Here is a 24,156-nt window from a genome sequence, read left to right as displayed (position 1 = left end):
ATCATCATTTGCGGAACGCCATAGCTTGCCGTTTGGATGATGGCACCAATTCCGATCACGGTTGATCCTATGATGATCTGTCGTGGGCGTCCGAATAAGTCACCGGTCCAAATAGTTGATGTAGCTCCCGCAAAGCATCCTATATTATATATGGACGTGATGACACTCTATCAAAGGGTCAGCCACCGTTTTCCACTATGGAGACTCGCAACCTCACCTGCATGTTGGCAGAAGGGTGCCCGAAGGTGTGAAGAAAGTTGTCGTTAATTATTACGTTGCCATACACTCCTTGATCATATCCGTAGAAACTCAATATGGTCAGATTGGTCTGACGTTCAGTGTGCGATTCTTACATCAAAACAGTGCTTGCTGCGATGCTAATCCAGATCGTGAGTCTCTCTCCGGACCCGCCAAGGTATTTGCGTGCCATGATCAAGTGTGCCCGGGTGGCAGTGGGCTCTGTAGGTTTTGTGTTGTGAGAAGTGACGGGTGTTGTTGAAGGCCTGCGGTAACGCGGAGCCGGTATGGTACCACCACGGATCGGCCTACCGGTACCCTGCTACCTTATCGACCTCTTATATGCAGCTCAAAACTACCATAGGTACTGCCTCGGATACCTTGTTCCTCGCCTTCTTGCTGTTCATCTATCCCGTGGATACCAGGAGACGAGTCAGATGGCGCGTGTTACATTTTCTTGCCCTGCTTCTCGATCAAGTGCCCCAGAGAATCCACCTCTCATTCCTTGTTACCCCAGAGGCCCACAGCGGCTCCCACGGTGATTGGTGTTGGGGCATGATCCGATGTCGCCTGCATATCGGTTGCGGAAACGATTTTCAGGTTGCGAAGCCCCAAGCCCTGCCGTTGAGGCTAATTCACAGATGACGATGCTTGCCGCCTTGGTGAGGCTTGGGCGGGAATGATACAATACGGGATGCCCAACTAGGCAAGGAAGCGTTGGCGCGGGGTTGCGGGGTTGGTGTTTCTGCCGGCCTGCTGCGAAGGTTACGCGAGTGCGGGGCTGTTGGGGCACTCTTCGTGTCTTCCTACCATTCCTCCATCTACACATGTGTAGGGAACATCTCAAACACCACGCACCTTCCATATTACTCTCAACGAATGGTGTTGCACATCTGAAGAAATCACTGACCCGTTGTTACTGACATAGAATAGTCGACATGCATATCATCATGAATTGATAGGGCGTAACGATCTGCTTCCCAGTGAGGTGCAACACAGCTCTGCGCAAAGAATCTACCATCCTCATCATACTCTGGGCGGGTTGCTATTCGTACCGCACCACTGGCATCTGGAATCTCTTTCGGCCATTTAAGAACCAGTCCAAGAGAGCACCCACAATGACGGCGCCGAAAACAGGGCCAGCATAGTTCATGTTGTCTTTAGTAACTGGAAGCGTCTGTGGGAAAGGCATCCACATGCCGACATACGCAAGGAAGCACAAGCTGAAGATGTTCAACGGTACGCCCAGAGCTCCTAGTCTGAAAGGACCATACGGGGGCTTTGGACCACCGAGACGGCGAATGAGCATGAACAGGATTGGCAGGAAGTAGGATACATGAAGGGCCAGTGTCTGCAAAGAAATCAAAGCGTTGAAAGCTGTAGCGCTGGCTATGTAGATGAGCGATAAGCAGATTACGATGAAGCCGACGAGCACCAGGGCGTTAATAGGAAGTTTTAGTATCGGGTGCACCTGGCAACTACGATCAGCCTGTACTCTGTGCTCTCTTGCAAAACATTCGAAAGCATACTTACATACGCGAGAGAGCTTGAAAAAGGCAGACCGTTGTCCCGGGCGAATACCCACATCAAGCGCGATACAGACGCAAATATGTTGAAGAGACAAATGAAGTAAACTACAGCAATCAAACCTATAAGTACGTTTGTTGCTGTTTTGGATCCTGTCGCATTGAAGAGCACATTGAGGATCGGCAGCGGTGCGGCCTCTGGAATGGCTTCCAGGGGTCCCATGAAGAAGAGCAAGATGATAATGAATGCCATCAAGAAGACCGAGTTCAACACGCAGGCGAAAATGATGGACCGAGGAATTCGGTTCTTCGCCTGTTTGACCTCGTCACCTGTTTACAGTCAGAAGATCAGTCGGGAGACGAAGGTTTCTAGAATGCGTACTCATATGCAGGACGCTATCACAGCCAGTCAATGCAAAAGTAGCAGGCAGTATACCGAGCCCAAATGATACGCCTTTGCTATTCCAGCCGCTCAATCCCCAGATCAGGGTTTCGAACACGAAGTCATCACCACTCCGCGAGCCAAAGACTATGAGAATGACAACAAATATGACAAACAAGCAGATGTGAAGCACTCCTCCCGTGATCTCCATGACGTTGAGAATCTTACGGAACCAAAGGTTGAAGGTAAAAGGGACCACGAGCGTAGCGATCATTATCAGACTGGTATGCCATCGTTCAGGAACGTAGCCTTCGCTATTGAAGATCGCGAGAGATGTGAGGATATTGGAGAGAAGCAAAGGTGGCCCGGCGCAAGCAAAACACCATGCAAATACGGTAATCCACCCTACACCGGTCATGAGCTACATCAGATTTCAACGATACGTAAAGCAGTATTCACCTTGAAGGAGGCCCCAGAACCGCGGATATATGGGCGCAAGGTTGGCAGACCATCGATATTGCGCGCCGACTGTTGGATCACTGTAGAATATCAGAGAATACTCATGTTAGGAATTCAGAGTTGCGCACATGGAGGCCAGCTCGGCTAGCGAGAACCCGACCGCGCTCTCTCCAATGCAGGCCAGGATTGCCCCGTAGAACATAGAGGCAGGACCTCCATTGAGTAGCGCAATTTGGAAGCTGGTCGCAAATGACTCCCAGGAACCTAGGATGATGAATCCGAAGAACATTACACTGGACAAATTGATATAACGCTCCAGGCCCTTGGTGTCAGTGCCACGGTGACTTTCGTGAAAGCTCGGATTATGATGTGGAGGGCTCCACTTACCTCGAGTGCATACCGACGGGTCCCGGACTCATTCCAACGCTCATTTGCACGATCCGGCAGGGTTACATTCTTGCATGTCTGGCTTTCGACTCCCAGAGCATCAACCGTAGCCATCAAATGAACCTCTTTGTTCGACATGATGATTGAGAAGTCGAACCGCTATGGAAGACGGCATCCGGACGCGGGGAAAACTGCAGCTTATATGCCTAGGCATATGCACAAATAACGGTGAGCATTTTACGCCCCGTGGTGCCATGCAGAGTACACGGGCGAAATTGTGCGACATCGTTTAGCGATACGCATGTGATTCGTCGTGTCGCGCTGCAGCGGCCATACTGAATGGTCGACCGCGGTCTCGGTAGGCGCATACATCTTCGCAGCGGCTCGCTGTTATTGGCGGCTACCTTATCTGTTACCCTTTAAGTGTATGCACTGCGAGCTTCCAATGCAGAAGAATTTGACCCCAAGACTTGCAACCTTGATACCCATAGCACAGTGTCTGCGCTTTATAAGGTTAATCGAAGCGTCATCGTCATCAGAATACTATCGCAGGATCTCAGGATGACTATGAGGCTGAGCCGCGGTCCCACGTCCAAAGAACCCAATGTATATGAGGCATATCTGAATTGTCCCAAGTACCAATAGATAGGACCCAGCCAAATCCATGCAAGCGACAACTAGGCAATCTGCTGCTCTATCTTCAAATACATGTCGCAGCTCCCTGATTTGATGTCTGTATGCCCAGCATGTCCATTGACTGACTGAGCCTTGCATCAAGGGTATCCAATAATGTTAAAGGAATACCGACCATGTTGGGAAACGCGATCTTCCGTGTGCAATGATACGTGCAACTCATCATACATCTCCCCGTCACATATCTGACATCATCCCGTGCAATTTTTTCCCAATCATAGTCATTGCTACACTGCCATACCATAATCTCTGTACCCATAATTGAGCTAGTTTCGCGTGTAGTGGGAATGCTTGTGTGCTTGTGTCGTATGTCAAGAGCGTACTTAATCATGCTGATCCTTACACACTCCACCTGCAATTCTATTCCGCCTTCTTCCTTTTTCCAACGAGCAACCAGGTCATCCTTCTTAGTTATATTTCTGTGCCTAATGAAGACGCATATCTGATTGTTGCCTAGCTCTGGGCTTGCTAAAAGCTTGAAAGCTGCCCCACGAACATTAGGCTCATGTTTCCACAGCCATGTGATAAATGCGAACTCTAAATGCTAAACATCCCTCGGCCACTTATCACCATGTCTATAGTTGAGAGTGTTGATACATTTGGTTCGATCATATATGGAGAGGGGCATAAGGAAGAGAATCAGTATAGGTACGGACAAAGAAACAATGTGAGGAGATTAAGAAGTTCTGTTGTGTAGGGACAGGTATATTGGATAGTGGTTTCGAAGTCCGAGTGAAGATGTGCCTGAGAATCCATGCGCGCATTAACCATGTGAACGTGGAAATTGTGGCTATTCGACGGATTACTAGAATCAGACAGTGGCCTGAACATGGCTCAAAATTCTCTGAGATAAACCTGCAGATCGGTAATTGAGAATTCTGCTTATCTTTTTCCTTGAATGTCCTGGGGAAAACATGCCCTGAACATGCTACAAGCGTCTGATGGGTGGCTTGAACACTGGAAAGAAAGTCGGGAACACAACAATGATATGAACATATATGTACAGCAACATATATTCTATAGAACAGAAGAACAAAAGAAATCATAGACAGCGGACTTCTGCATCATATTCCTCGTAGTCAAGCGTGCTAAGAACTATCCAAGCTTCTTGGCCGTCTCCTTGACCTAGAAGTTATGTGAGCACTTTCACATGTGCGCGTTCAAGCCGGGTTTTGCAAGGGATGTCTCTACCATAAAGTGCACCCTGTCACAACTGCTGACCATGATACAGTACCCAAGTTCAATTTCACCCTCTCACCCAAGCTGCTTGCACATCGGGTTGTGAAAATTTAACGTGCTGCACTGTTGTGCTTCACAAAAGCCCCTCCCCCATTGATGGCTCTGGGTACATCTTTTGTTCATTTTGACGAATATATGTACTAAATGAGGCTTATCATTAGCCTACCTGGCTTTTAACAGCTTAGTTTATTTTTATTTTTTACCATTTGCTAGGCCTAGGAAACATAATTTCGGAGGAGCTGGGCTAATGATCTGCCTTCCATGGTACGTAGACTGGCTGGAATCTATAAGAAAGATACCTAGATCCCTAAAAAGGTGGGGGCGGAACTTTTGTAAGACACCGATGAAAGTCTCGGGAGCATACCAGGTAAGATGAGCGAGAGTGGATACCTAACACACAAAGGGACTATACGCGAAGACATATTAAGACGTTGATTTAATGGGCCGTTATTGTGCGCTAAACGGGGATCGCATGCGAAGCTGACTCATGTGTGACACAGGCAAGCATGGGGCTGTTGCCTTGCGACTTGGCAATAACACAACCTTGGGTAGGCTTGAGAACACTGCAACGTGCTTCCTATAATTTATACAGTTGATTTAGCCAAGCGCAAGCTGGATTTTACTGGCATCCACTAGGCCATGATGATCAGCCTTGATGATGACGACAATAGTCTTACCATTACCAATGGAATTGCAACCCCTGCATTTGCAGGTGAGTTCTGTTTTCAAACTGTAGCAAATCATCCTAACGTTTGTTCAGAAGATTACAATTTCGATCCAAGATGGTGGACTGGCCCTATCGATAAGATACAAACGCGCCTCGCTCAAATCCCAGAGGATACCGACGGGCTGGCCGTCCTCGTCACAACGGGCGCGTTTTGTCCAATCCACAAAGGACACGTGCAGCTACTTGAAACTGCCAAAATGGAACTTGAATCGCGTGGTATGACCGTCTTGGGCGGTTACATCTGTCCAGACCACGATCAATACGTCTCATCGAAGATCCAGTCCGGCTCACTATCTGCGGTCCAACGTTTAGAGTTATGCGAGATTGCTGTGGAAGACAACGATTGGCTCATGGTCGACCGATGGGCAGCGATCTACGCTTCTGGATCCGTTGGGTTTACTACAATCGTGAGCCACATCGATAAAATGGTCAAACATCACATTAAGACTACTAAGCCCATCCACATAGTATATACTTTTGGTGGGGATAATGCGATGTTTGCATTCTCGTTTGTGGCTAGATGGTCATGCATTTGCGTGCTGAGACCGGGCAGTTTGGACTTTTTCAATGAGATGACTTCATACGATTCCCTTCGCCGGAACCCGAGAATCATCTTCAGTGAAGATACTACCGCCCCGCTGGACTCGACCTCTGTACGCAAGGGTGATTTGTCCGGACTCCTACCGAAAGTCAAGAACAGATGGCTATCTTTACAACAGTCGAAGGGAGAGACCTTAAAAAGCGATCCGAGCATTCTGCCCTCCATTGATACATTTTACATCAGAAATGAAGGAAAATGGGCTGTGCAGCCGTTTCTAAAGCATTCAAATTGCAGCCTCGATCACTCGCTTCAAGCCTACAACATGTTCTGCAAAAAGCTACAATATGTGTTCCAATTAGCTTTTGACTTTCGGCATACAGTCCAAGTGCTAAAGTTGCAAGGCCAAGAGATTAAACTCAGGCAATTACTCTCTGCGGGAAAAAACATCATCAGTCTGGATCCCTGTCTTTCTGGAAGTCATAACCTAGGCGTCTGGCATGTTTCGAGACCATTAGTTAAAGCATCGACCGCGATTGTTGCACATACAGAACAGACTCCGCCTGGAGAGCACATCGGCCAAGCGAAGGCTGGTGAATACCTTCTGCTGGCTGAACAGCTTCCTTTGGACGCCGAGACGGAAGGTTTGATTGCACAACGACTGCCAGCTGGCTGCACTATTTCACAACATCTGTCACACTCGGACCTCAGAACGTCAACAAGTGAAGATATTGCAAACACTTCACAAATTCAAGGCATTCCTCTCAACGCTAGAGACTTCCTCGCAGGATCTCACGAGGCTGGCACAGTGTTACAGCTGGGCGAAGCCCAATTCGTCCGTGCACCGAATATCCTACCGTATGTCCGACCATCGCATCGGACACATGTAGATGTGACGGTAGAAGTTGGATTCTCGAAGGCCATATGGGAATTGAATCGTCAATTCTACCAAGCTGTCGGGGGTGGCCTGATGGTGAAGGATACGGCGCTCGAGTTCCAGGCGCTGTGTAAGGCTCAAGGGTTCCCGACGGACATGCAAATGATGGATCTGTGTGATTGGCATCTAACGGCATTCGAGTACATGGACTTCATTGAGCTCAAGACACGAAAGGAGGACAAAGTGGAGCCAACATACGAGAGTGCATAAGTCATTAGTGTACATCGCCATCAGTAGGCTGGCCTCGCAGCTGTTCACGACCGGGAAGGGTGAGAAGAATGGTGCTAGCCTCATCGCTTATCAGAACCCAAGCCCTTCAATGTCTTAGAACTGTCCCCGGAAGTCCCACTTATTACCATTTTGGGATAAATCTCTCTGATTGGTCAGTGCTCCTCATTGGACGAAAGAGCGTGATGCTTGCTTAGATGGGGGGAATCATCATCCCTCGGACGAAAAGAAACATGGGAAAATGGACATTATTGATATGGGGACAGCAAATCATGTCTATATAAAGCCCCTACTGGAGCGCACCCAAGATGCTCACACCATAGCCACTTCAGCCACTACTGGAAACCTACAGCTGAGATCACGACGAGCCTATCGTCCATCAGCCCAACTGCATACACACCAAGACTCAAATCATTGTTACAGTCAATCGAAAATGCCAGGCGCTATCTCCTTGATCAGAGACCAATACACCACCCTCCACCTGCCCACACCTCCACCCAACATCACGGATTCATGCTACATCGTTACGGGCGCGAACACCGGTCTCGGCTACGAGTGCACCAAGCACCTCCTTCTCATGGGTGTGAGACGCATCATCCTTGCCGTACGCACTCCATCCAAAGGTGAGGCTGCACTCGCCACCCTCCGTCGCGAGACTGGCCGCTCCGCTGCCGGCGAAGTCTGGGAGCTCGACCTTACGTCCCTGGACTCTGTGGAGGCGTTTTCCAAAAGGCTAGCCAATCTAGACAGATTGGACGCACTCATATGTAATGCGGGCGTCATCATGAGTCAGTACAGGGCTGTAGAGGGACACGAGACAACGCTACAAGTAAACGTGGTGGCAACGATGTTGCTTGCGTTTCGAGCGATGCCAAAGCTTCAGGAGTCGGCGAAGAAAGTTGGGATTCAGCCACGCTTGACAATCGTATCGAGTGATCAGGCGTTCAGCGATAACGTCAAGTTGTGTGTAGAGAAGATCGCAGGCGAGGGGAATGTTTTTGAGGTTCTGAGTGAAGAGCAGAATTTCGACGCAATTGCTACGTACGTGTGTCTGCTTACCTACTTGGTTTCTATTCAACCCCTGAAGAGAAGAGAAGATCGTCCAAATCTCTGAAACATGCTGACGAGGACAAGGTACCCCAGGACCAAACTCTTGGAAATCTACATCGTCCGTGAATTGGCAGGACTCCTTCCTCTATCATCCACAGGCGTCATTGTTAATACCGTGAGCCCTGGCCTCTGCTACTCAGAGCTCGATCGCAATCAAGGCTTTCTCATGAAGATCATGGTGAAAGTGTTCAGGGCGCTACTTGCGAGGTCGACAGAGAAGGGTAGTCGAACTTTGCTGCAAGCTGGTTTTGCGGGGGCCAATAGCCATGGAAAGTATTGTTCCGAGTGCAAGATTAGAGAGTAGGTCTCCCGCCCTTTGTTCCCGTGGCCTCTTGCCTTGTGATTCTGAACATTACGCTGCGAGAGTCGGACGCGGATCGAGCTGCTGGATCAACAGGGCTCACTCAGGGCTCCGGATTCTGAGCTAACGCTTCGTAGTGAAAATGTCCCGTTGTGGATCACAAATTCCAGTGGCAAGCGTACACAAGAGCGTGTTTTGCACGATTTACTCAATACACTCATCTCCAGCGGCCACAACGTTGATATCGAGGCTCTCAAGAGCGGGGGAAACAGTGGAACGGTACGCTGATCTATGGGTCTATTCAAAGTTGGTGGATCAGAGCTGTCCCCATTCCTGTACACATCCACTAGCTTCGAATACCATAGCCCTCGGGTCTGCGCGCTGTCCAGCAAACCCATCGACAATTGGTTGGGCTAGCTATGGATGGGTTCCAGCTTCTCCCGAAAACTTTAGCACAAATTGATTCATCGCTATAATTCCATGTCGCCCCTACTTCATTTTTCTAGTTGTCATTTGGCTATTAAAACGTGATGTTTGGATTTACTCGCCATCATGCGTAGGCTATACTGTTCCAGAGCTTACTACCCGCCTCATCGTGAAATTCCGCAATCCATGCGTACGTGCATAGACATCTCTTAACGTCTTCCCAACCTTGGATCTCAAGCTCTTGAATTAGTAAGTTAACCCGTGGCGCAAAACTTGACATTTCATCGCAGAATACGTCATACTGCTCCACCGAGATTGCATAGACGAAGAGAAGCCACAGTTGCAAGGCTTGGAACTCTTCTCTTTCCTCTGTCTCATCTGTAAAGCGATCAAGTCCAACTCTCAGCGTCTCCGACAGCAACGTAGAACAAACCGGCCTCTGCTCGCCATGGTGAAGAATCGTACTCATGAAAGCAAGAAAACCAAGCTGACAAACTTTGTTCAGTAAGGACTGCGGTTTCTTGTCAGAGAGGGGCGCATAATCGGCTAATCGTTGTGTAATCGAAATCACAAGGTCCTGATACTGGAACCCGTCTAGATGCCTGCTCCCAGAATAGCTACACAGCGCTAAAACATCCCTAAGACCTGCTTGCAGAGCTTGTGCTGTCTTGCTCAGTGGATGCGGCATTTCAATGAAAAGCTTTCCTTTGCGCAAAGGAACCACGTGAAGCGTTGCTGGTAGCGGTCCCAATTGTGACCCAAATAGAGTAGGTGTCCCCGCTGAAAGTGCAAGATGCAGATCCGCGCGTCTAACTTTATTGCCTATTTCCGGCTCGCTCTTACACAGCGCTGCGAAACCGCCAGGTTTTGTATTGATGATATGCTTGAGAGCTACAAGGTGCGTCCGGCTCTCATGCAAAGTATCGGTAAGATTAGCGTGGATAGCAAGTGAAACCATGACAGTGAGACTAGATAGTGTTGGCGGGGTACTGGAACTGAGTTCGTAGCGAAGAAGCCGCATAGCTTCCACGAAGTGGCGAATCGAATCGACAGTGGTGTCGGGCTGATTGATTTGACGGGAAATGTGCGCACTAGTCATGGCCATGCCACAATGGAAGACTTGATTCATGCGTCAGAATGATGTTAGGATTAGGTGGCGGGGCTTGCGTATTACCGCACGGGTTACCCATCATGAGGATGAACCAGGAGGTCTCCGTTTTTTGGGACGTGCGGCAGAAGTTGATGGGGTACAGTGTTTGTGATAAAGCGTGATGGACTGGGTTTGATGTTAGTAAACCGAGCTGCATGAGTCATTGAATAGGGTGGGTCTCACGTACATTCATGAATCAAATACTGGCTTGATGGAGTAAGATTATCCGATGTTACGAAATAGGAGAGCTCGGTGCCACAGAAGTAGGTCCAAGGCGAATTATTGGGCTTGATGTACGCTGGGTCGTGGTCAAAGCTATCCTTCGAGGGTTTTGGGAGAAGAAGTCTTCCGTAGTTTCCGTAAGCATTGTCATGGGACGTTGCTTTCTTCTGAAGTAGACGCTCCGCTTCTGTCTCGCATTGTCGCCGTCTATGACCTCTAGCTGGAATGACTTTCCCCAAATTCTTGCCCTTTAGCGCATGGGCGCGGATACGCTTACGCGCAAGCTGACCAAGCGGTGCGTTGTTATCGATGAAGCAGAAATCGTTTGTTGCAATACTCATGATCGAGAAGCCATAGAAGGTTCTAAGTGTCCTTGAGTGTTCAGATGTGTGCCAACTTGGAGTCTCGGAAGGATCGCGGAGCTAGTGTTGGTCCGCGCACCGAGTCCTGCAGCCACGGACGAGTTCGGAGTACGAGCTCTCGCAGAGGTTTTGGATTTACGACAATTGTCAAGCTCTTTGGACTGTAACAGACAAAGTTCTTTTTATGTAAACGTCCAGAATAGGATATGTCGTCGCATGCACTGACATCTCCTCTTCCTGTTACTGATAGCAAAAAGCCATGTCTTTGAGATTCAAGTATCCCCAGGCAGCTCCTCACACCTAGCTACTTCTTCCGCTCCAGTATCTGCATTTCTGAGGCGCATCATCACCCCGTGGACTGATCAAATTATTCACTAGCCCTGCCCCACCACAATCATCGTCGGCCAGTCAGGCGAGATGTGCATAAAAGCCCTCCTTCGCGTTTCCCAGCACCGAAATCGGCTACGCTAAGTTCTATGGCTGTCTGAAGGCCGTATACACATCGTACATGGAGTGCTGGAGCATGTCGCGAGAAGTCCACACTTCCTTAACACATGGGAGAGCTTGGACTTATGCTTCCAAAACATGGAAACCCTTGTCGCATGGGTGAAGAGAGTTGTTTGCAGCCAAAGAGGACTGAAAGCCATATGGTTTAAATCCTTAAAGTTTCGAGTCGCTGAAGCTATGGACCCATTGCAGTCGAGCTTTGTGGTAGAGGACCATTTTCACGCGTCCTTGCCCTTCACAGCACTATGTGAAGATGACCGATACCATGTTCAGTCCACTATTCAAAGCTCTCACACCAGAGTTGGATGCATCGGTATAAAATGCCACACGAAGACGACTGGTCTTTTTCTTCTTCACACAACTCTGAATTCGGCTCTGAAAGAAGAGTCGACAATGTCATGTCTGCGCGCCTTGTAGGTGCCGAAAAACCCTTTAAGGCGATATCAAGTGTGGAGACTTTTGTGGTACTCGAGATTCGAGAGTCGCGCCTTTTTGGAGATCCAGGAATGGGCGTGGACACCGCTACGCGACGAAAACGCTCACGAACGATCTCAGTGTGGCGACATGTGATCCACCTCTTGGTGACAATGATCCTCTTCATCGTATTCGAAGAAACAGCGTACCTCTGCATCCATTATTCTTGGACTAGCAAACGTAGAAATACACTTTTTAATGCCACCATCTTGCTTCTTCACAACGGGGCCTCCAAGTGGAAACCTCGACAACATACGTAGAGTGGTCTGCGGGCGTTTCCAATATTGGACCAGGTTCATCGCCGTGTTTGGTGAGCCGTGGAGAATCTACTAAAACCGTTGGCCAGCGCGATATGGCGTGCATTGAGCGTGACTTAGTGTCAATGTTGCGCGTGCTCAGTGGCCACAAGGGATCTGTGTTTGAAGCTGGACTGCGCAGCTCGTTGCGTTGGAGGCGTTGGTAGGAATTGGTGACAAGGATAGTGGCGGAAAACATCGCGACTGCGTGAATGGCATGAGACGTTGCCGATCTACAACAAGAACTCTACTGCCTTTCCGACAATCACACTATTATCCTGGGATGATGATGATGATGAAAGCAATCTACAGGATAGAATCATCCTTATCATCGAGTGACCTTGTTCAGGCATGGCAAAGGAGCTACCGGAATCAGGCTATTGCGAAGCTCAGCCGCTGTGTAAGACTACGCCGACCTGGATGCACATTCTGTGGTTTTCATGCTTTGCTGGATCATCGATTGGCTTTGTTCTTGGCCTTTGTCTGTTTGTTCAGCGTCGCCATCGACGCTGCCCCTTTGGTCTTCAACATCTTTGTCTTTCTAGCGTTTGATGTTTTCTTCACGACCTCCCCGTCTGGCCCATTCGTCTCTGGACCCTTTTCCTGCAGCTCCTTCACAGCATCCGCCAAATGCCAGGGCACATTCATCTTCCGCCCAAGCTTTCCCTCAACCTGCGCCTTCAACTCATTCACCTCCGGTCTTAGATTCCTCAGATTCTCTCCCCAAGCGACCCACGCCGCGGCTTGCAGGAAGCAATCAGTTATGTCGTCTACCTTGCTCACGTAAGCCTTGTAGTATGCGGTTCTTCTCGCCCTTTCAAAAGGTTTGTCGGTTGCGTAGAGCAGAGCTTGTCGCGTGGCGTCAGCGCCGTAGCCTGTTGGGGACGCCATCCGTTCCTTGTGGGAGAATGTGAAGGATATGTTGGGATAGGCGTTTTCGGAATTTGCGAGGTTGCTGCTAGCGGACAACGTGGTGGATGGGTTGTCTGAGTCGAGCCAGGAGCGTAGAAGCTGGATCTTTGCTTTCTTCTCCGCTTTTCCGCGGGTGAGCTTCTTGGTGCTTCCTGCTTCTTCATCTTCGGATTTCCCAATATCTTCTTCATCCTCCTCAGATTTGGTGGAAGACTTCGAGGCCTTCTTCTTACTCGCTCGCGCAGACTTCGGCTCCGCTGCCGGCGTCACACCATTGAGCCAGAAGTGTCCCACGCGCTTGGGGTCTACAGCATACATCTGCCATTCCAAGAACTTCATGCGTTCGCTCTTCAACGTCTCCATCACCGCCCACATAGTGGCCTCCAGCGTGTTAACTCGTACCGTCCATTGCTGTATCGTAGGGCTCCCCGAGCTACGCCACCTTTGTCGCTCAATGAGAATGATATCGGGACTCCAGTCAGACAAGATCTTGCGCAAAAACCAATACGCCATTCGCGATAAGCTTTGCGGCGTATAAAGGTCCTCATCTTCCCGACCTTCCAAAGCTGCTTCTTTCGCAAGACTCTTCTGATCCCCACCCAGCGAGTAGTCCCGAAATGCTTCACTGAGATCTAGCCGACACCAGGTGCGGATATTCATGTGCGTGCTGTCACGGGTGGGTGTAGGCTTCTCGACATCTGCCACGCAATAGGCAAGATTTTTGATTCCCATGTCGATGGACAAGATCCTAGGTTTCTTATCCCTGCCGTCGCGTAAGATTGAACATGGCATCTTGTTGCACAAAGCCTTGGCGAGGAGACGGTTTTGCACCACGTCTTTGGTGCCTGTTGTAGCTTCTCCAATGCGCTGGAGCACCTCTTGCATTGCCCTGACGGTTGGGCCCTTCTTCGTCAGGAACAGCGGGAAGAAGCTATTCGCGGGAGACATAGTTGCAAGATCCGGAGTTTACAATCAGCTAATGGTTTGAACGAGCGGAAAGGGGGTTTCAAGCATTGAGCTTCATTGTCGTATGGCTTGAACACGTACAAAACGCGTCATTTAATGCCCCGGACTTCACGTATACCATATATCAACAAATGAATACAGACGCCTGAGCCAGAGGAAGCGAGAAAGATACCCTGTGACAGATGCTTTTCGATGTCGGGATTGTGATGTAGGAGTGGTGGAGGTAGAAGGGTCACGATTGCAATTACTCAATTGAGCACTGGCCATGGCGCTAGTCTTGAACAACACACACTGCACTCTGAGCATGCAGTGTGATCATTCTTTCTCGTGTATCTCTGTTCCACTCTCACCTTTCGGTAGCAGGCGACTCTGATCATCGTCCCGAAGCTGGAAGCCCTTCAACATCTCGAACGGTTCACTGGACCCTTCCGTTCCCCCGTCTGGCCTTCGTAACCTTAGGTCTCTCTGTACCTCTGAGTGCCGCTAACGTCGGATCTGAGGCGTGTCATCTGGCTCCTCAATCTCACAGGCTCCTGCGGTGTGACTTCTCTTGTCACAATAGGCCAGTACAGTTCCACCAGCTGAGGCGCACTTTGCCTTCCTCTCGCAGATAGAGCTCTTCCGTGATCACCCACTATTTGTTTCTTCCTCGGTCTCCCTTTCCTGCAACCTACGCATCACAAATGAGATCAAAATCCGGGAAGTCTGGATCAGGTCCAATATTCGTGCTCGCAACCCCGGTCTGAAAGTCCTTCACCGTCGCGATCTTCTGCGCATCCGTACACTGTCCTGTTCTCTTGTCAGCCCCTCAGCTCCGTCCTCCCGTCCCTCTCCCACATGTAATTTACCTTTCTGCGTATCACACTGGCTAACAGTGAGGTCGCCTTTATTCCCCTTCTCGTTCGCCGCCTTACTACAGCTCTGAAATTGATTATCGCAGCTCCTCTGACTCGCAGTATCAAAGTCGGGAAACGTATCCCCATCGACCTTGAACGGTCTCTTTGAGTCTCCAGAGTTTTCGATTGGGGACGCGGAAAAGCCGCCCAAAGCGCTAGTAAAGGATTGCAGGTTTGTGGACTGGCGGAAGAAAAGCGTGTGCCGAGGGATTAGGTGTGTGAAGTCATCGCCGACCAGGTAGGGTGGGGATGGCGAAGAATAGGTGAGGGTGGGGAGCGCGAAAGCGACGAGCGTCCACAGCGAAGGTGGAAGCATGGTTGTGTCGCGATTGATCGATAAGAATTATGGTGATGATGAAGGTAGGCGTCCAGCGCAGGATAGCAGAGGTCAAGGTGGAGGAGGTCGGAACCACATCCTCAGTGCGCTTAGCGACGTTCATATGGTTGCGAACCGCATGATCTACAGGACAGCGCCTTGACGCGCATATTGTTTTGTCGCGTCGAAGCTCACATGAATGTTACTCGACGTGCTGTCGCTTAGGCGCGTTGAAACGGTGCTGAAACATGAGGGTGACGGTGCCCGTTGCTCCGTGGCAGAACGTCATCCGAGAAGCGACTCCACTCAACAGAGACATTGTAGCCGTGCCACCGCAAGGTCCGGAGATGGTGTGCGCTGCGCCACCATCGTATTTGGTCTTGGTGTGAATGAGGTGGTGGGCATGTTCCTGCATCTGGCATGACGGCGAAGTATTCTTGGGTATTATAGGGAGTCCTTTGGTACTGTTAGGGGATGTAGTCTGGGAGGTATCTGGACCCATACAGGCGCTCAGGAGTCATCCACAAGAGCACGACTTTGATGATTTTACACGACTGAATTACTTTTGATCTTATAACATCCATCCATCCATCTCAATTTGTCCAGCAAAGGAATGACATGAACAACGTCGTCCCATTACATAGGATATATAACTGCTAGTGCAAGCCCCATTCTAACACCGTTCTCCCTGGCATGCCATGCTGATGCCGGAGATCAAAGGAAAATCAGTAGAGAGTAAAAGATAGCACCTACTCCTGCAATGCAAAAGATATCACAAAACTATGACTGAGCCAGCCCATCCTGCAGTACAAGTAGTAGACATCCCACGATACAGAGCATAGCCTATGTACGAGTACAGGACAGTCGCGCTCGCGCCAATCTCGAAAAGGGTCGTCTAAGTCGTCAAACAGTCGTCCGAGGATAGCGACTGTGTATGTACACATTCTGCGACCAATCGTCCCACTAAAAATTGGCAGCCGCGTTTGGTCGGCCACCAGGGTTGTGGTACTGCTCGAGGTTGGACTGGAAAGGGCTTGCGTTGCTGTGCGGTTTGTCGCCAAGGGCGGAGCCTGTGCCGGCCATCAGGTCTGCGTCGTCTTCGGTGACACGCTTCTTCTTTCCCCACATGCGCCAGCATACGATAGCAATACCACCGAGAAGGATGGCGCCACCGACGCCACCCACAACACCGCCGATAATGGACTTGTTGGTGGAGCTGAGGCCGCCGCCGCCACTACTACTGGCTCCCGTTGTTGGCAGTGACGACTCGACAGTGGTGCCGGTGGTGTGTTCAACGGTCCTTGATCCAACGCTTGTCTGTACTGCAGTCTGTCCGTTGCTAACGAAGGTAATGACGGTGGTAGTCGGCGCGACTTCTGTGGATACAAGGACTTTGGTCGTGAAGCTGGGGGTGGTGACCTTTGCAGACGACTTGGAAGCAGCAGGCGCGTCGGTTGTGGTGGCAGCTGCGGCCGATGAGCGCTCGGTCTGCGACGTTGGGGCCGCATCGGAAGACGATGGAGCCTCTTCGGACGACGAAGGGTCCGCTGCTGGAGAAGTGGGTGTGGCGGTGGACGAGGGCGCTGCTGCTGTCGACGACGGCGCGTCCTCTGTGGATGATGGCTCCTCAGTCGTGGAGGGTGCGGCAGAAGACGAGGCGCCGGTGCCCTGTGCCTGGCGCTTCTCGCCGTGGTGGAGGTAGGCGTTGATGCCGTCGACGTTGAGGGCGTCCTCGACGCTGAAGGCGGTCGACAGGGCGACGAGAGCCAGCAGCGCGAACAGAAGCCACGACGACCGCATCGTGCTTAGCATGTTTGGCAGAGGAAGGAAACGAAAGAGTGGGTGAGCGGGTGGAGCGAAGGGAGGCTATGTATACGCCTAAAGCGGGTGTTTCACGGGGGTGTATTGATTAAACGAGTAGTATGGCCCGGCGTATCGGCTGGCCGTGGTGAAGGTGGGCAAAACGATGGTTCAGAAGTGGTTGCAAATGAGGGACGAAGGTGCGGGATGGAGCGAGCAAAGCAGGCGGCACGACCGGGAGCTGACAGAAGGAGCCCAGAGAGGCGAAGGTCGTGTGTGGGCCTGCGTCGCACTCGAAGGGCATGGGGGGGAGAAAAAGACAAGGGATTGACGCCAAATTTAGGCGCGTGCGCTACAACTGCAGGCGGCCCAGCAGAAGAGTCGGCCGCCCGTTTCAGTGCATTCTAGACCCCCAACAGCGCGACGCGGCAGAGCGAGGCGCGCAGAGACTTCAGGTGTGCGTGAGTGCCTGAGTGCGTGAATGCGTGAATGCGTGCCTTGTGTCGTGTGCGTTCTTTCGTTCCCCTGGCCAGACAACGCAGCGGCTCCACCAGACCCTGGCGTTGCTTTCACACTGCCTGCCGCCTACTCGCCAATCCGCCCGGAGCCCACCGACCAGGCTGCGTCATACACAGTGCCTCGTACCCCGTCTCCAGCTTTTTTAAACGCCTGGCTGCGTGAACACGACGGCCCTGGACATCAATCCCCACACCTCTCCAATCAACCATCAATTGGTGCAGGTACCTGGGGGCACCGCACACCTGCACAGTACCATGAACGTGACCATCGCTGGCCACGGCCAGCACCTGACCACCCACGAGGCGCTGTCGGGTGTCTTCGGCAGCATCTCGCTCGCATCATGGATCTTCTTGTTGGTGAGTAATATCCTAAAATTATCCCGCGTACCTGCATGTAGATGCGAATCATCCGACTCGGCACGGCATCGCCACTACCTACCACGCAGTTCCAAGAATCAGTGACTGATGAAGAGCACAGGTCCCCCAACTCATCGAAAATTACCGCCAATCCTCCGCCGACGGCATCTCCCTCGCCTTCCTCACCGTCTGGTTCATCGGCGACGTTACCAACCTCGCCGGCGCCCTCTGGGCCCAGCTCGTCCCCACCGTCATCGCCCTCGCAGTCTACTTTTGCTTCGCAGACCTGATCCTCATCACCCAATGCGTCTACTACAACGCCAAGAACGCCCGCAAAGCTGCCCGCAAGGCGTCCACCCGGAGCGAAGACAGCGTTGAGCAGCCGCTCCTTGGACGCAGGGATAGTTCAAATGTCGGACTGCCAGGGAGCCATACGAGAAGGAGGAGCAGTGCGGCGAGTGCGAGGGAGAGGAGGAGGAGGGCGAGTAGTTTGCCGAGTTTGGTGGAGGAGGACGAGGAGGCATCCCAATCCGCATGGCTCAAAAACACCCTGAGTATCTTCGGTGTGTGCGCTGTCGGTGCAGCGGGATGGGCAATCGCATGGCGGACAGGTGTCTGGGTTCCTACACCCGAGAACGATGGCTCCTCCTCGGACCCGGAGACACCTCTGGGTGCCTCGATCCTGGGTTACGCCAGCGCGATATGCTACCTAGGAGCGCGCATCCCGCAGATTGTCAAAAACCAGAAGGACCGCTCGTGTGAGGGACTTTCGCTGCTATTCTTCATCCTGTCGCTGTTGGGCAATGCGACCTACGGCGCGGGCATTCTGTTCCATTCCATCGAGAAGGACTATTTCCTCACGAATCTGCCGTGGTTGATCGGCTCCCTTGGTACGATTGTCGAAGATGTCATCATCTTCATCCAATTCCGTGTATTTGGCATCGGCGAGCACTCTTCTGCAGTGGAAGCGTAACCACGCGGGACGATGACCGCCACCTTGTATATGCCAGAACGTATAGAACGGCGCTATCATTACAAGCTAGATGGGCAACAAAAGTGTTTTCCGGCGTTATGGAACACGGTCTTCTCTAAGGTCTTTGATACCCAGCGTTTTACGCGGAAGTTATCATTACTATCACTAGTTGGGTGTAAGTATGTACGATGTATAGCGTTCAGACGGAATCATGTAAATAGGGCACTTGAAGTGCTTAGATGGCTCATAATCGTGTAAATGACATTTCATATACAAGAATCAAATCCGCCATTATTAGACGCGGATAACTCTGGTATTCGCACAGATTCAGAAGACATTCTACCATTTCAACTCCCCATACCATGCCCACTCCTACATCGTCTTGTTGGTCTCCTTCCTCGTGACATCGAGGCTCGCATGCTTTCTGCAGAACGCTTACTGCGCGGTGTCATACTTTTGCTCGTGCACGGCGATAGCACTGTAATCATTAGTATCTCTCCCGTCTCGTGCCCGAAATATTAACATACCGTCCACTAGGATCCGTTTGTGTACTCCACGTCGGCGTCCACCGCATAACGGTACTCGCGCAATAACTCGGGAAATGCTCATCGAACATGGTCCTGTACCAGTACGCCTCTTTGCTATCCGGCACATCGCTTCCCCACTCGGGCTTGGGATTCTTCATCATCTCATCAGTAACCTTCTTCTCCGCCTCGTCCTTCAGCGCATCGATCCAGCCGTAGCCTACACCGTCGGAGAACTGCTCCTTTTGTCTCCAAAGGATCTTATCGGGCAGGTAGGCGGGTGTCTCAGGCTCGTCGGTGGTGTCAAACGCCTTGCGGAGAATGTACTTCTCTATGCGCTCAGGTTTCTTGATCATCTTCTCCTCGGGGTCGATGGACATGGCGACGTTGAGGAACTGCTTGTCGAGGAACGGAACGCGGGCTTCCACACCCCACGCAGACGTGCTCTTGTTAGCCCTCAAGCAATCAGCGAGATGCAGGTTCTCAATGCGGCGGATGGTTTCGCCATGGAGAGCGGCCTTGTCGGGCGCGTTGTGGAAGTACAAATATCCGCCGAAGATCTCGTCTGAGCCCTCGCCGGAAAGCACCATCTTGACGCCCATGGCTTTGATCTTGCGAGAAAGCAGGAACATGGGGGGTGGAGGCGCGGATGGTAGTTACATCAAACGTCTCAAGGTGGAAGATGACGTCTGAGAGGGCGTCGAGACCTTCTTCGAGCGTGAAGGTGAAGGTGTGGTGTCGCGTGCCGAGGAAGTCTGCTACTTCTTGCGCAGCAACGCCGTCAGGAGACCCAGGAAGACCAATGGAGAAGGAGTTGAGTTCGGGGAGCATCTGCACGGTTGCGAGCTCGTTGGTATCGTCGATGCCGACCAGGCCACCGGGAGCATGGCCGTCGATGGCGTACCCGTTGAGCTTGCCGTTCTTTTCTTTCTGTTCCGCGGCACGTTTCCGTGCGGCCTCGTTGAGGCGCTGGGTTTCGCGCTGGGCAATCGAGGCCACGAGACTGGAGTCCAGACCACCAGACAGGAGCACACCGTATGGCACCTCGGCCATCAACCGCTTGCGCACCGAGGTTTCTAGTGCTGCTCGCAGCTCCTTGTAATCTACGGGCTTTGTGGGGATGTTGTCGGGCTCGACGAGCCACTTCGGGTTGTAGTAACGTGTGAGCTTGTCCGTGTTCGAATCGTAGACATGGCCTGGGGGGGAACGAAATGATGTTGTCACAGACGGGGTGCAAGCACTTCAATTCAGAAGCGAAGAAGACGGCGCCGGGCGTCTGACTTGAACGGCCCATGTAGAAGGTGGTGACACCGATGGGGTCTCGCGCAGCGATGACTCGGTCCTGGACCTTGTCGTGCAGGATCCAGGAGAACATGCCATCAAGCTTCTTGGGAGCATCGACACCATGTTCTAGGTACTGTTCCCAGTCAGGTTTCCCGCTTGCGTGCCAAATGTGGATGTAGACGTTCTTACCAACGGAATGATGACCTCGCAGTCAGAGTGTGTCTTGAAGTTGTACGGGTTCTTGAGGCCTTTGCGGAGGATACGGTGGTTGTATATTTCGCCGTTGACAGCGAGGGAGACTGTCTTCTCATCGTTGACCAGTGGCTGCGCGCCCGTGTCTGTGCCAGTGTAAGCCTTCCGCCTCTGGTGTGCTCGTGTGACTTCGCCTACCAACACCGACGATACTCAGGCGCTCGTGGACGAGAACTACACAATGTCAGTTCTCCATTTCAGGTGCACTGTTTTCCGTAGCATACTCGTATCGTTCGCAATCCAGTTGCCGCTCCAATCAGGCCCTCTGTGCCTTATGCTGTCGCAAATGTGTCAATGGCCACGCACAGCAAAAAACCGGTGGCGAACTCACGCCTTGCCCATCTTCAGGGCCGTGGGCTTGAATTGCTGCACATCGGGGTGCCTATTCTTGCGTTAGTCACTTATCAACACAACAGCAGCGACGTCGGAGGGGCACCCGAGGGGCAAAAGGTGTCTGGACATACCTGTAGCACGCAAAAATACCACACATCTTGCTTCGTTTCCGGTCAGTCAAGGAAGGAAGGAAAGAAGGCAGGAAGGGGTGGGTCGTTTATGTAGAGGGGTGATTCAATGTGATGCTGGGCTCAAAGAAATTCGACTGAGTCAACCAAACCGCGCGCCCGTTCGTCGGCGTCGGCACGCGCTTTTGGTGGGGCACACGACGTTGGACGCCACTGGTCAAGTGTTCTCGAACGCTATCAGCGCAGCGCAGATAGCTAAAACCTTTTCGCGTCGGTAAAGCGCGGCAGCCATGGCATGGGGAAAGCATCCACTGACGCTGCGGAGGGCGTGGCTGCAAGCTGTGCGCTCCAATGACGATGTTGTCTTCGTCAACCCCACAAAAATTGTCGTCTGCATCGCAAGCCCCTCCATTGGCCTGCCCGCGTGACTAAGAGCATGCGTAAAGCGATATCGCGTATCTTCATCTCCTACCAATGATGAAACAGCACAGGCGCATAGGGCGTGGTGAATAGTCCGAGTCACTCTTTGATGCCTTATCCGCATACCATAGGGCGCATCAACTGTGGGATCCAAAAAGCTTCTGCAAGAATCGTATTACGGAGTGTGTTGATACAGGTAGGGCCCATAGTCGTGAATTATGCCAATCGAATCCGTCCACAGCCACCCCTTCCACGTCTCTTCTCCGGGTACAGGTATATGCCCAAAGAAGACAACTGCCAGCCTCCACGGGAATATGTAAAAGCGCCAGGGCGGGGAATTAGGACAACGTCTCCTCCACTTCGCCTTCCATCTCATCACGTACCTTCAGGTTGCTTTCATGACCGTTATCGAGACAGTATGCTGCGGTCTTCTGCGACCCTCTTTCTGTCCGCTATCGGAGCCATTGCCATATCCCAGCGAGCTCGCCTAGATCGACATGGGATGTTGCGGGGAAGCAAGATCAGAACAAGAAATACGCGAGAAGAAAGCTGAACAGGGCCAGGAGGGCCGCAATGTGGATGGGTACGCCGCCAGGCGCTTGCTGGGTGCTCACAGCAGTTTGCAACTGTTCCTTGGAGTCTCGCGTGGGCTCGGTCTTGCGCTGGCGCAGGCCCGTAGATGTCTCGAGCTGTTGCCTTAGATTCGAGATCGTGGCTTTCGCATCGGCGAGCTGGGCTTGAAGTTCTTCGGAAGTGGTAGGGATAGCATTTGCTACACCCGCTGCGGCCGCACTGACGGTAGCCGCTACACCAGAAGAAGTGGCTGGGTTGTAAGCCGATTCGCGAGCCTCTCCCAGATTCTTGCTCTCCGCGGGACGAGATTCTGGGCGCGAAACGGATCCAACGGGCTGCTCGGTGGAACCTCGCTGGGGCGTGACAGCCTCGGGTGAGGGCGACGAAAGCAAGGACTCGCGGTGGGAGGCGGCGCCGTTGGTCTGGGGTGTCGAAATGTTGCCGTCGGCAGGGAGGAAGATGACCCTGATCTTTTTCTCTTGGATTGAGGACTTGGCTGTCTGTTCGATGTTTGACCACTATCTCCATATCAGTCGCGATCCATCCATTATACCCTAGGGGTTGACTTACAAGGGAGGCAACGTTAGTGAACTCCTTATCTGCAGTAACAAGAACCGACTGCACGAGAAACTTGTCGCGGCACTTCGCATCTGGTGGCGGGTCTTCCTTCATTGCCTGGAGGAGGACTGCGACATACGTCAGTGGCTACATAAAGACACATAAGGACCATAGCGTACTTGACACTTCGACATGGTCGCCTGGCTCAATACGGCCAGAGTTTGGTCGCACGCAGTATCTATAGTATTCAGTATCAGCGAGGTGGGGGCCACGGCATGGAGAGGCGGCGCGTACTGCTTGGGAGCGGTAGTTTTGACCTGCGTGCGTTAACCAATGTTCGTAGCGCATATGTTCGGGGTTCACGTTATCCATAGAGATTGTATGAATGCTCACCTTGAATGCCACCGGGTCCGAGTGGTTGTTCCTCAGCTTGAGCGTCTGCGTGACCTCCTGTTGGAAGGGACCTGTACTGGATTCAGCTTCCTTAAGCTAAACGATGGTGTAGCGCGAACTAACGCTTGAAGCCCAGCTCCGGCGGGTCGAGTTCGACAGACATGGTTTGGGCACGAGTGCAGTGTGCGCGGTTGGGTTGGTAATCAACAGGTGAATGTCAACAAGCGTGTGCGACAGCTCGGGAGCAGACGGTAGGGATGTTGTGGTCGCGATACCTTCGAGTGTTTTCGAGGGCAAGTCGAGGGAGTGATATGGAGGTTTGCGCGGGGTGGGTGAAAGCGTTAAGCTGTGAGCGTGGGTGCGAACAGTGTACGTAGCCGGGGGGTTTCCTCTTCGGCTGTTACGGCCTGTGCACAATGACGATGCGAGGGCTTAGCGCCACTTCTGGACCTACGATCCAATAGCTCCAGCTTCCATCGCACCATAGCTTGCTTATACCCTGCCTTTCTTTCTCATTACGCTAGGACATTTGCTTTCCTTTGACCTCTGTAGTCTGCACGGGCAACTAAACTCTCACCACCTGTCGCGCTCTCAGCAAAAGTACGGATTATAACCCCGCTGCTGCCTCCCCTCCAAATATAACACCCAACGTCTGCGCTTGTACCGTGGATCCTATAAACGCAGCGTCTCAACAACAACCCAGTCGCCTTAGCCACAAGACTTCGGATATAGATCCACAAGTCTACACCGTC

General features: G+C 51.8%; 9 protein-coding genes across 9 annotated transcripts; 4 read left to right on the top strand and 5 right to left on the bottom strand.

Moving 5' to 3' along the window:
- Window positions 1–1,282: 1,282 nt before the first annotated feature.
- On the bottom strand, window positions 1,283–2,419 carry N0V89_002272 (uncharacterized protein; the record flags this gene model as incomplete). The annotated part of the gene is made up of 3 exons (XM_056211082.1): window positions 1,283–1,588; window positions 1,897–2,093; window positions 2,146–2,419. 3 exons carry the CDS (start codon window positions 2,417–2,419, stop codon window positions 1,283–1,285), a joined length of 777 nt encoding a protein of 258 aa, XP_056074555.1.
- A 3,143-nt stretch (window positions 2,420–5,562) lies between these two features.
- On the top strand, window positions 5,563–7,335 carry NMNAT2 (Nicotinamide/nicotinic acid mononucleotide adenylyltransferase 2; the record flags this gene model as incomplete). The annotated part of the gene is made up of 2 exons (XM_056211081.1): window positions 5,563–5,635; window positions 5,684–7,335. 2 exons carry the CDS (start codon window positions 5,563–5,565, stop codon window positions 7,333–7,335), a joined length of 1,725 nt encoding a protein of 574 aa, XP_056074554.1.
- Window positions 7,336–7,786: 451 nt separating this feature from the next.
- Window positions 7,787–8,767, top strand: N0V89_002270 (uncharacterized protein; the record flags this gene model as incomplete). The annotated part of the gene is made up of 2 exons (XM_056211080.1): window positions 7,787–8,394; window positions 8,488–8,767. 2 exons carry the CDS (start codon window positions 7,787–7,789, stop codon window positions 8,765–8,767), a joined length of 888 nt encoding a protein of 295 aa, XP_056074553.1.
- A 549-nt stretch (window positions 8,768–9,316) lies between these two features.
- On the top strand, window positions 9,317–9,698 carry N0V89_002269 (uncharacterized protein; the record flags this gene model as incomplete). Its single annotated transcript, XM_056211079.1, has 2 exons — window positions 9,317–9,320; window positions 9,481–9,698. 2 exons carry the CDS (start codon window positions 9,317–9,319, stop codon window positions 9,696–9,698), a joined length of 222 nt encoding a protein of 73 aa, XP_056074552.1.
- Window positions 9,699–12,654: 2,956 nt separating this feature from the next.
- On the bottom strand, window positions 12,655–14,061 carry N0V89_002268 (uncharacterized protein; the record flags this gene model as incomplete). Its single annotated transcript, XM_056211078.1, has 1 exon — window positions 12,655–14,061. One exon carries the CDS (start codon window positions 14,059–14,061, stop codon window positions 12,655–12,657), a length of 1,407 nt encoding a protein of 468 aa, XP_056074551.1.
- Window positions 14,062–16,254: 2,193 nt separating this feature from the next.
- On the bottom strand, window positions 16,255–17,103 carry N0V89_002267 (uncharacterized protein; the record flags this gene model as incomplete). The annotated part of the gene is made up of 1 exon (XM_056211077.1): window positions 16,255–17,103. One exon carries the CDS (start codon window positions 17,101–17,103, stop codon window positions 16,255–16,257), a length of 849 nt encoding a protein of 282 aa, XP_056074550.1.
- Window positions 17,104–17,864: 761 nt separating this feature from the next.
- N0V89_002266 (uncharacterized protein) lies at window positions 17,865–18,939 on the top strand (the record flags this gene model as incomplete). The annotated part of the gene is made up of 2 exons (XM_056211076.1): window positions 17,865–17,966; window positions 18,088–18,939. The coding sequence occupies 2 exons, from the start codon at window positions 17,865–17,867 to the stop codon at window positions 18,937–18,939; spliced, it is 954 nt and encodes a 317-aa protein (XP_056074549.1).
- Window positions 18,940–19,374: 435 nt separating this feature from the next.
- ASN1 (asparagine synthetase) lies at window positions 19,375–21,489 on the bottom strand (the record flags this gene model as incomplete). The annotated part of the gene is made up of 9 exons (XM_056211075.1): window positions 19,375–19,417; window positions 19,467–20,074; window positions 20,124–20,659; window positions 20,688–20,880; window positions 20,937–21,085; window positions 21,138–21,173; window positions 21,224–21,276; window positions 21,331–21,381; window positions 21,464–21,489. The coding sequence occupies 9 exons, from the start codon at window positions 21,487–21,489 to the stop codon at window positions 19,375–19,377; spliced, it is 1,695 nt and encodes a 564-aa protein (XP_056074548.1).
- A 912-nt stretch (window positions 21,490–22,401) lies between these two features.
- Window positions 22,402–23,567, bottom strand: SCS2 (phosphatidylinositol-binding protein scs2; the record flags this gene model as incomplete). Its single annotated transcript, XM_056211074.1, has 6 exons — window positions 22,402–22,971; window positions 23,024–23,139; window positions 23,191–23,249; window positions 23,306–23,328; window positions 23,405–23,475; window positions 23,528–23,567. 6 exons carry the CDS (start codon window positions 23,565–23,567, stop codon window positions 22,402–22,404), a joined length of 879 nt encoding a protein of 292 aa, XP_056074547.1.
- Between the last annotated feature and the right edge of the window lie 589 nt (window positions 23,568–24,156).

Source organism: Didymosphaeria variabile (assembly GCF_027946475.1).
Source record: "Didymosphaeria variabile strain IMI 356815 chromosome Unknown scaffold_2, whole genome shotgun sequence".
In the NCBI taxonomy this organism is placed as follows: domain Eukaryota; kingdom Fungi; phylum Ascomycota; class Dothideomycetes; order Pleosporales; family Didymosphaeriaceae; genus Didymosphaeria; species Didymosphaeria variabile.
Note: the sequence above shows the minus strand (reverse complement) of the source record. Positions and strands in the feature narration are given on the sequence as shown.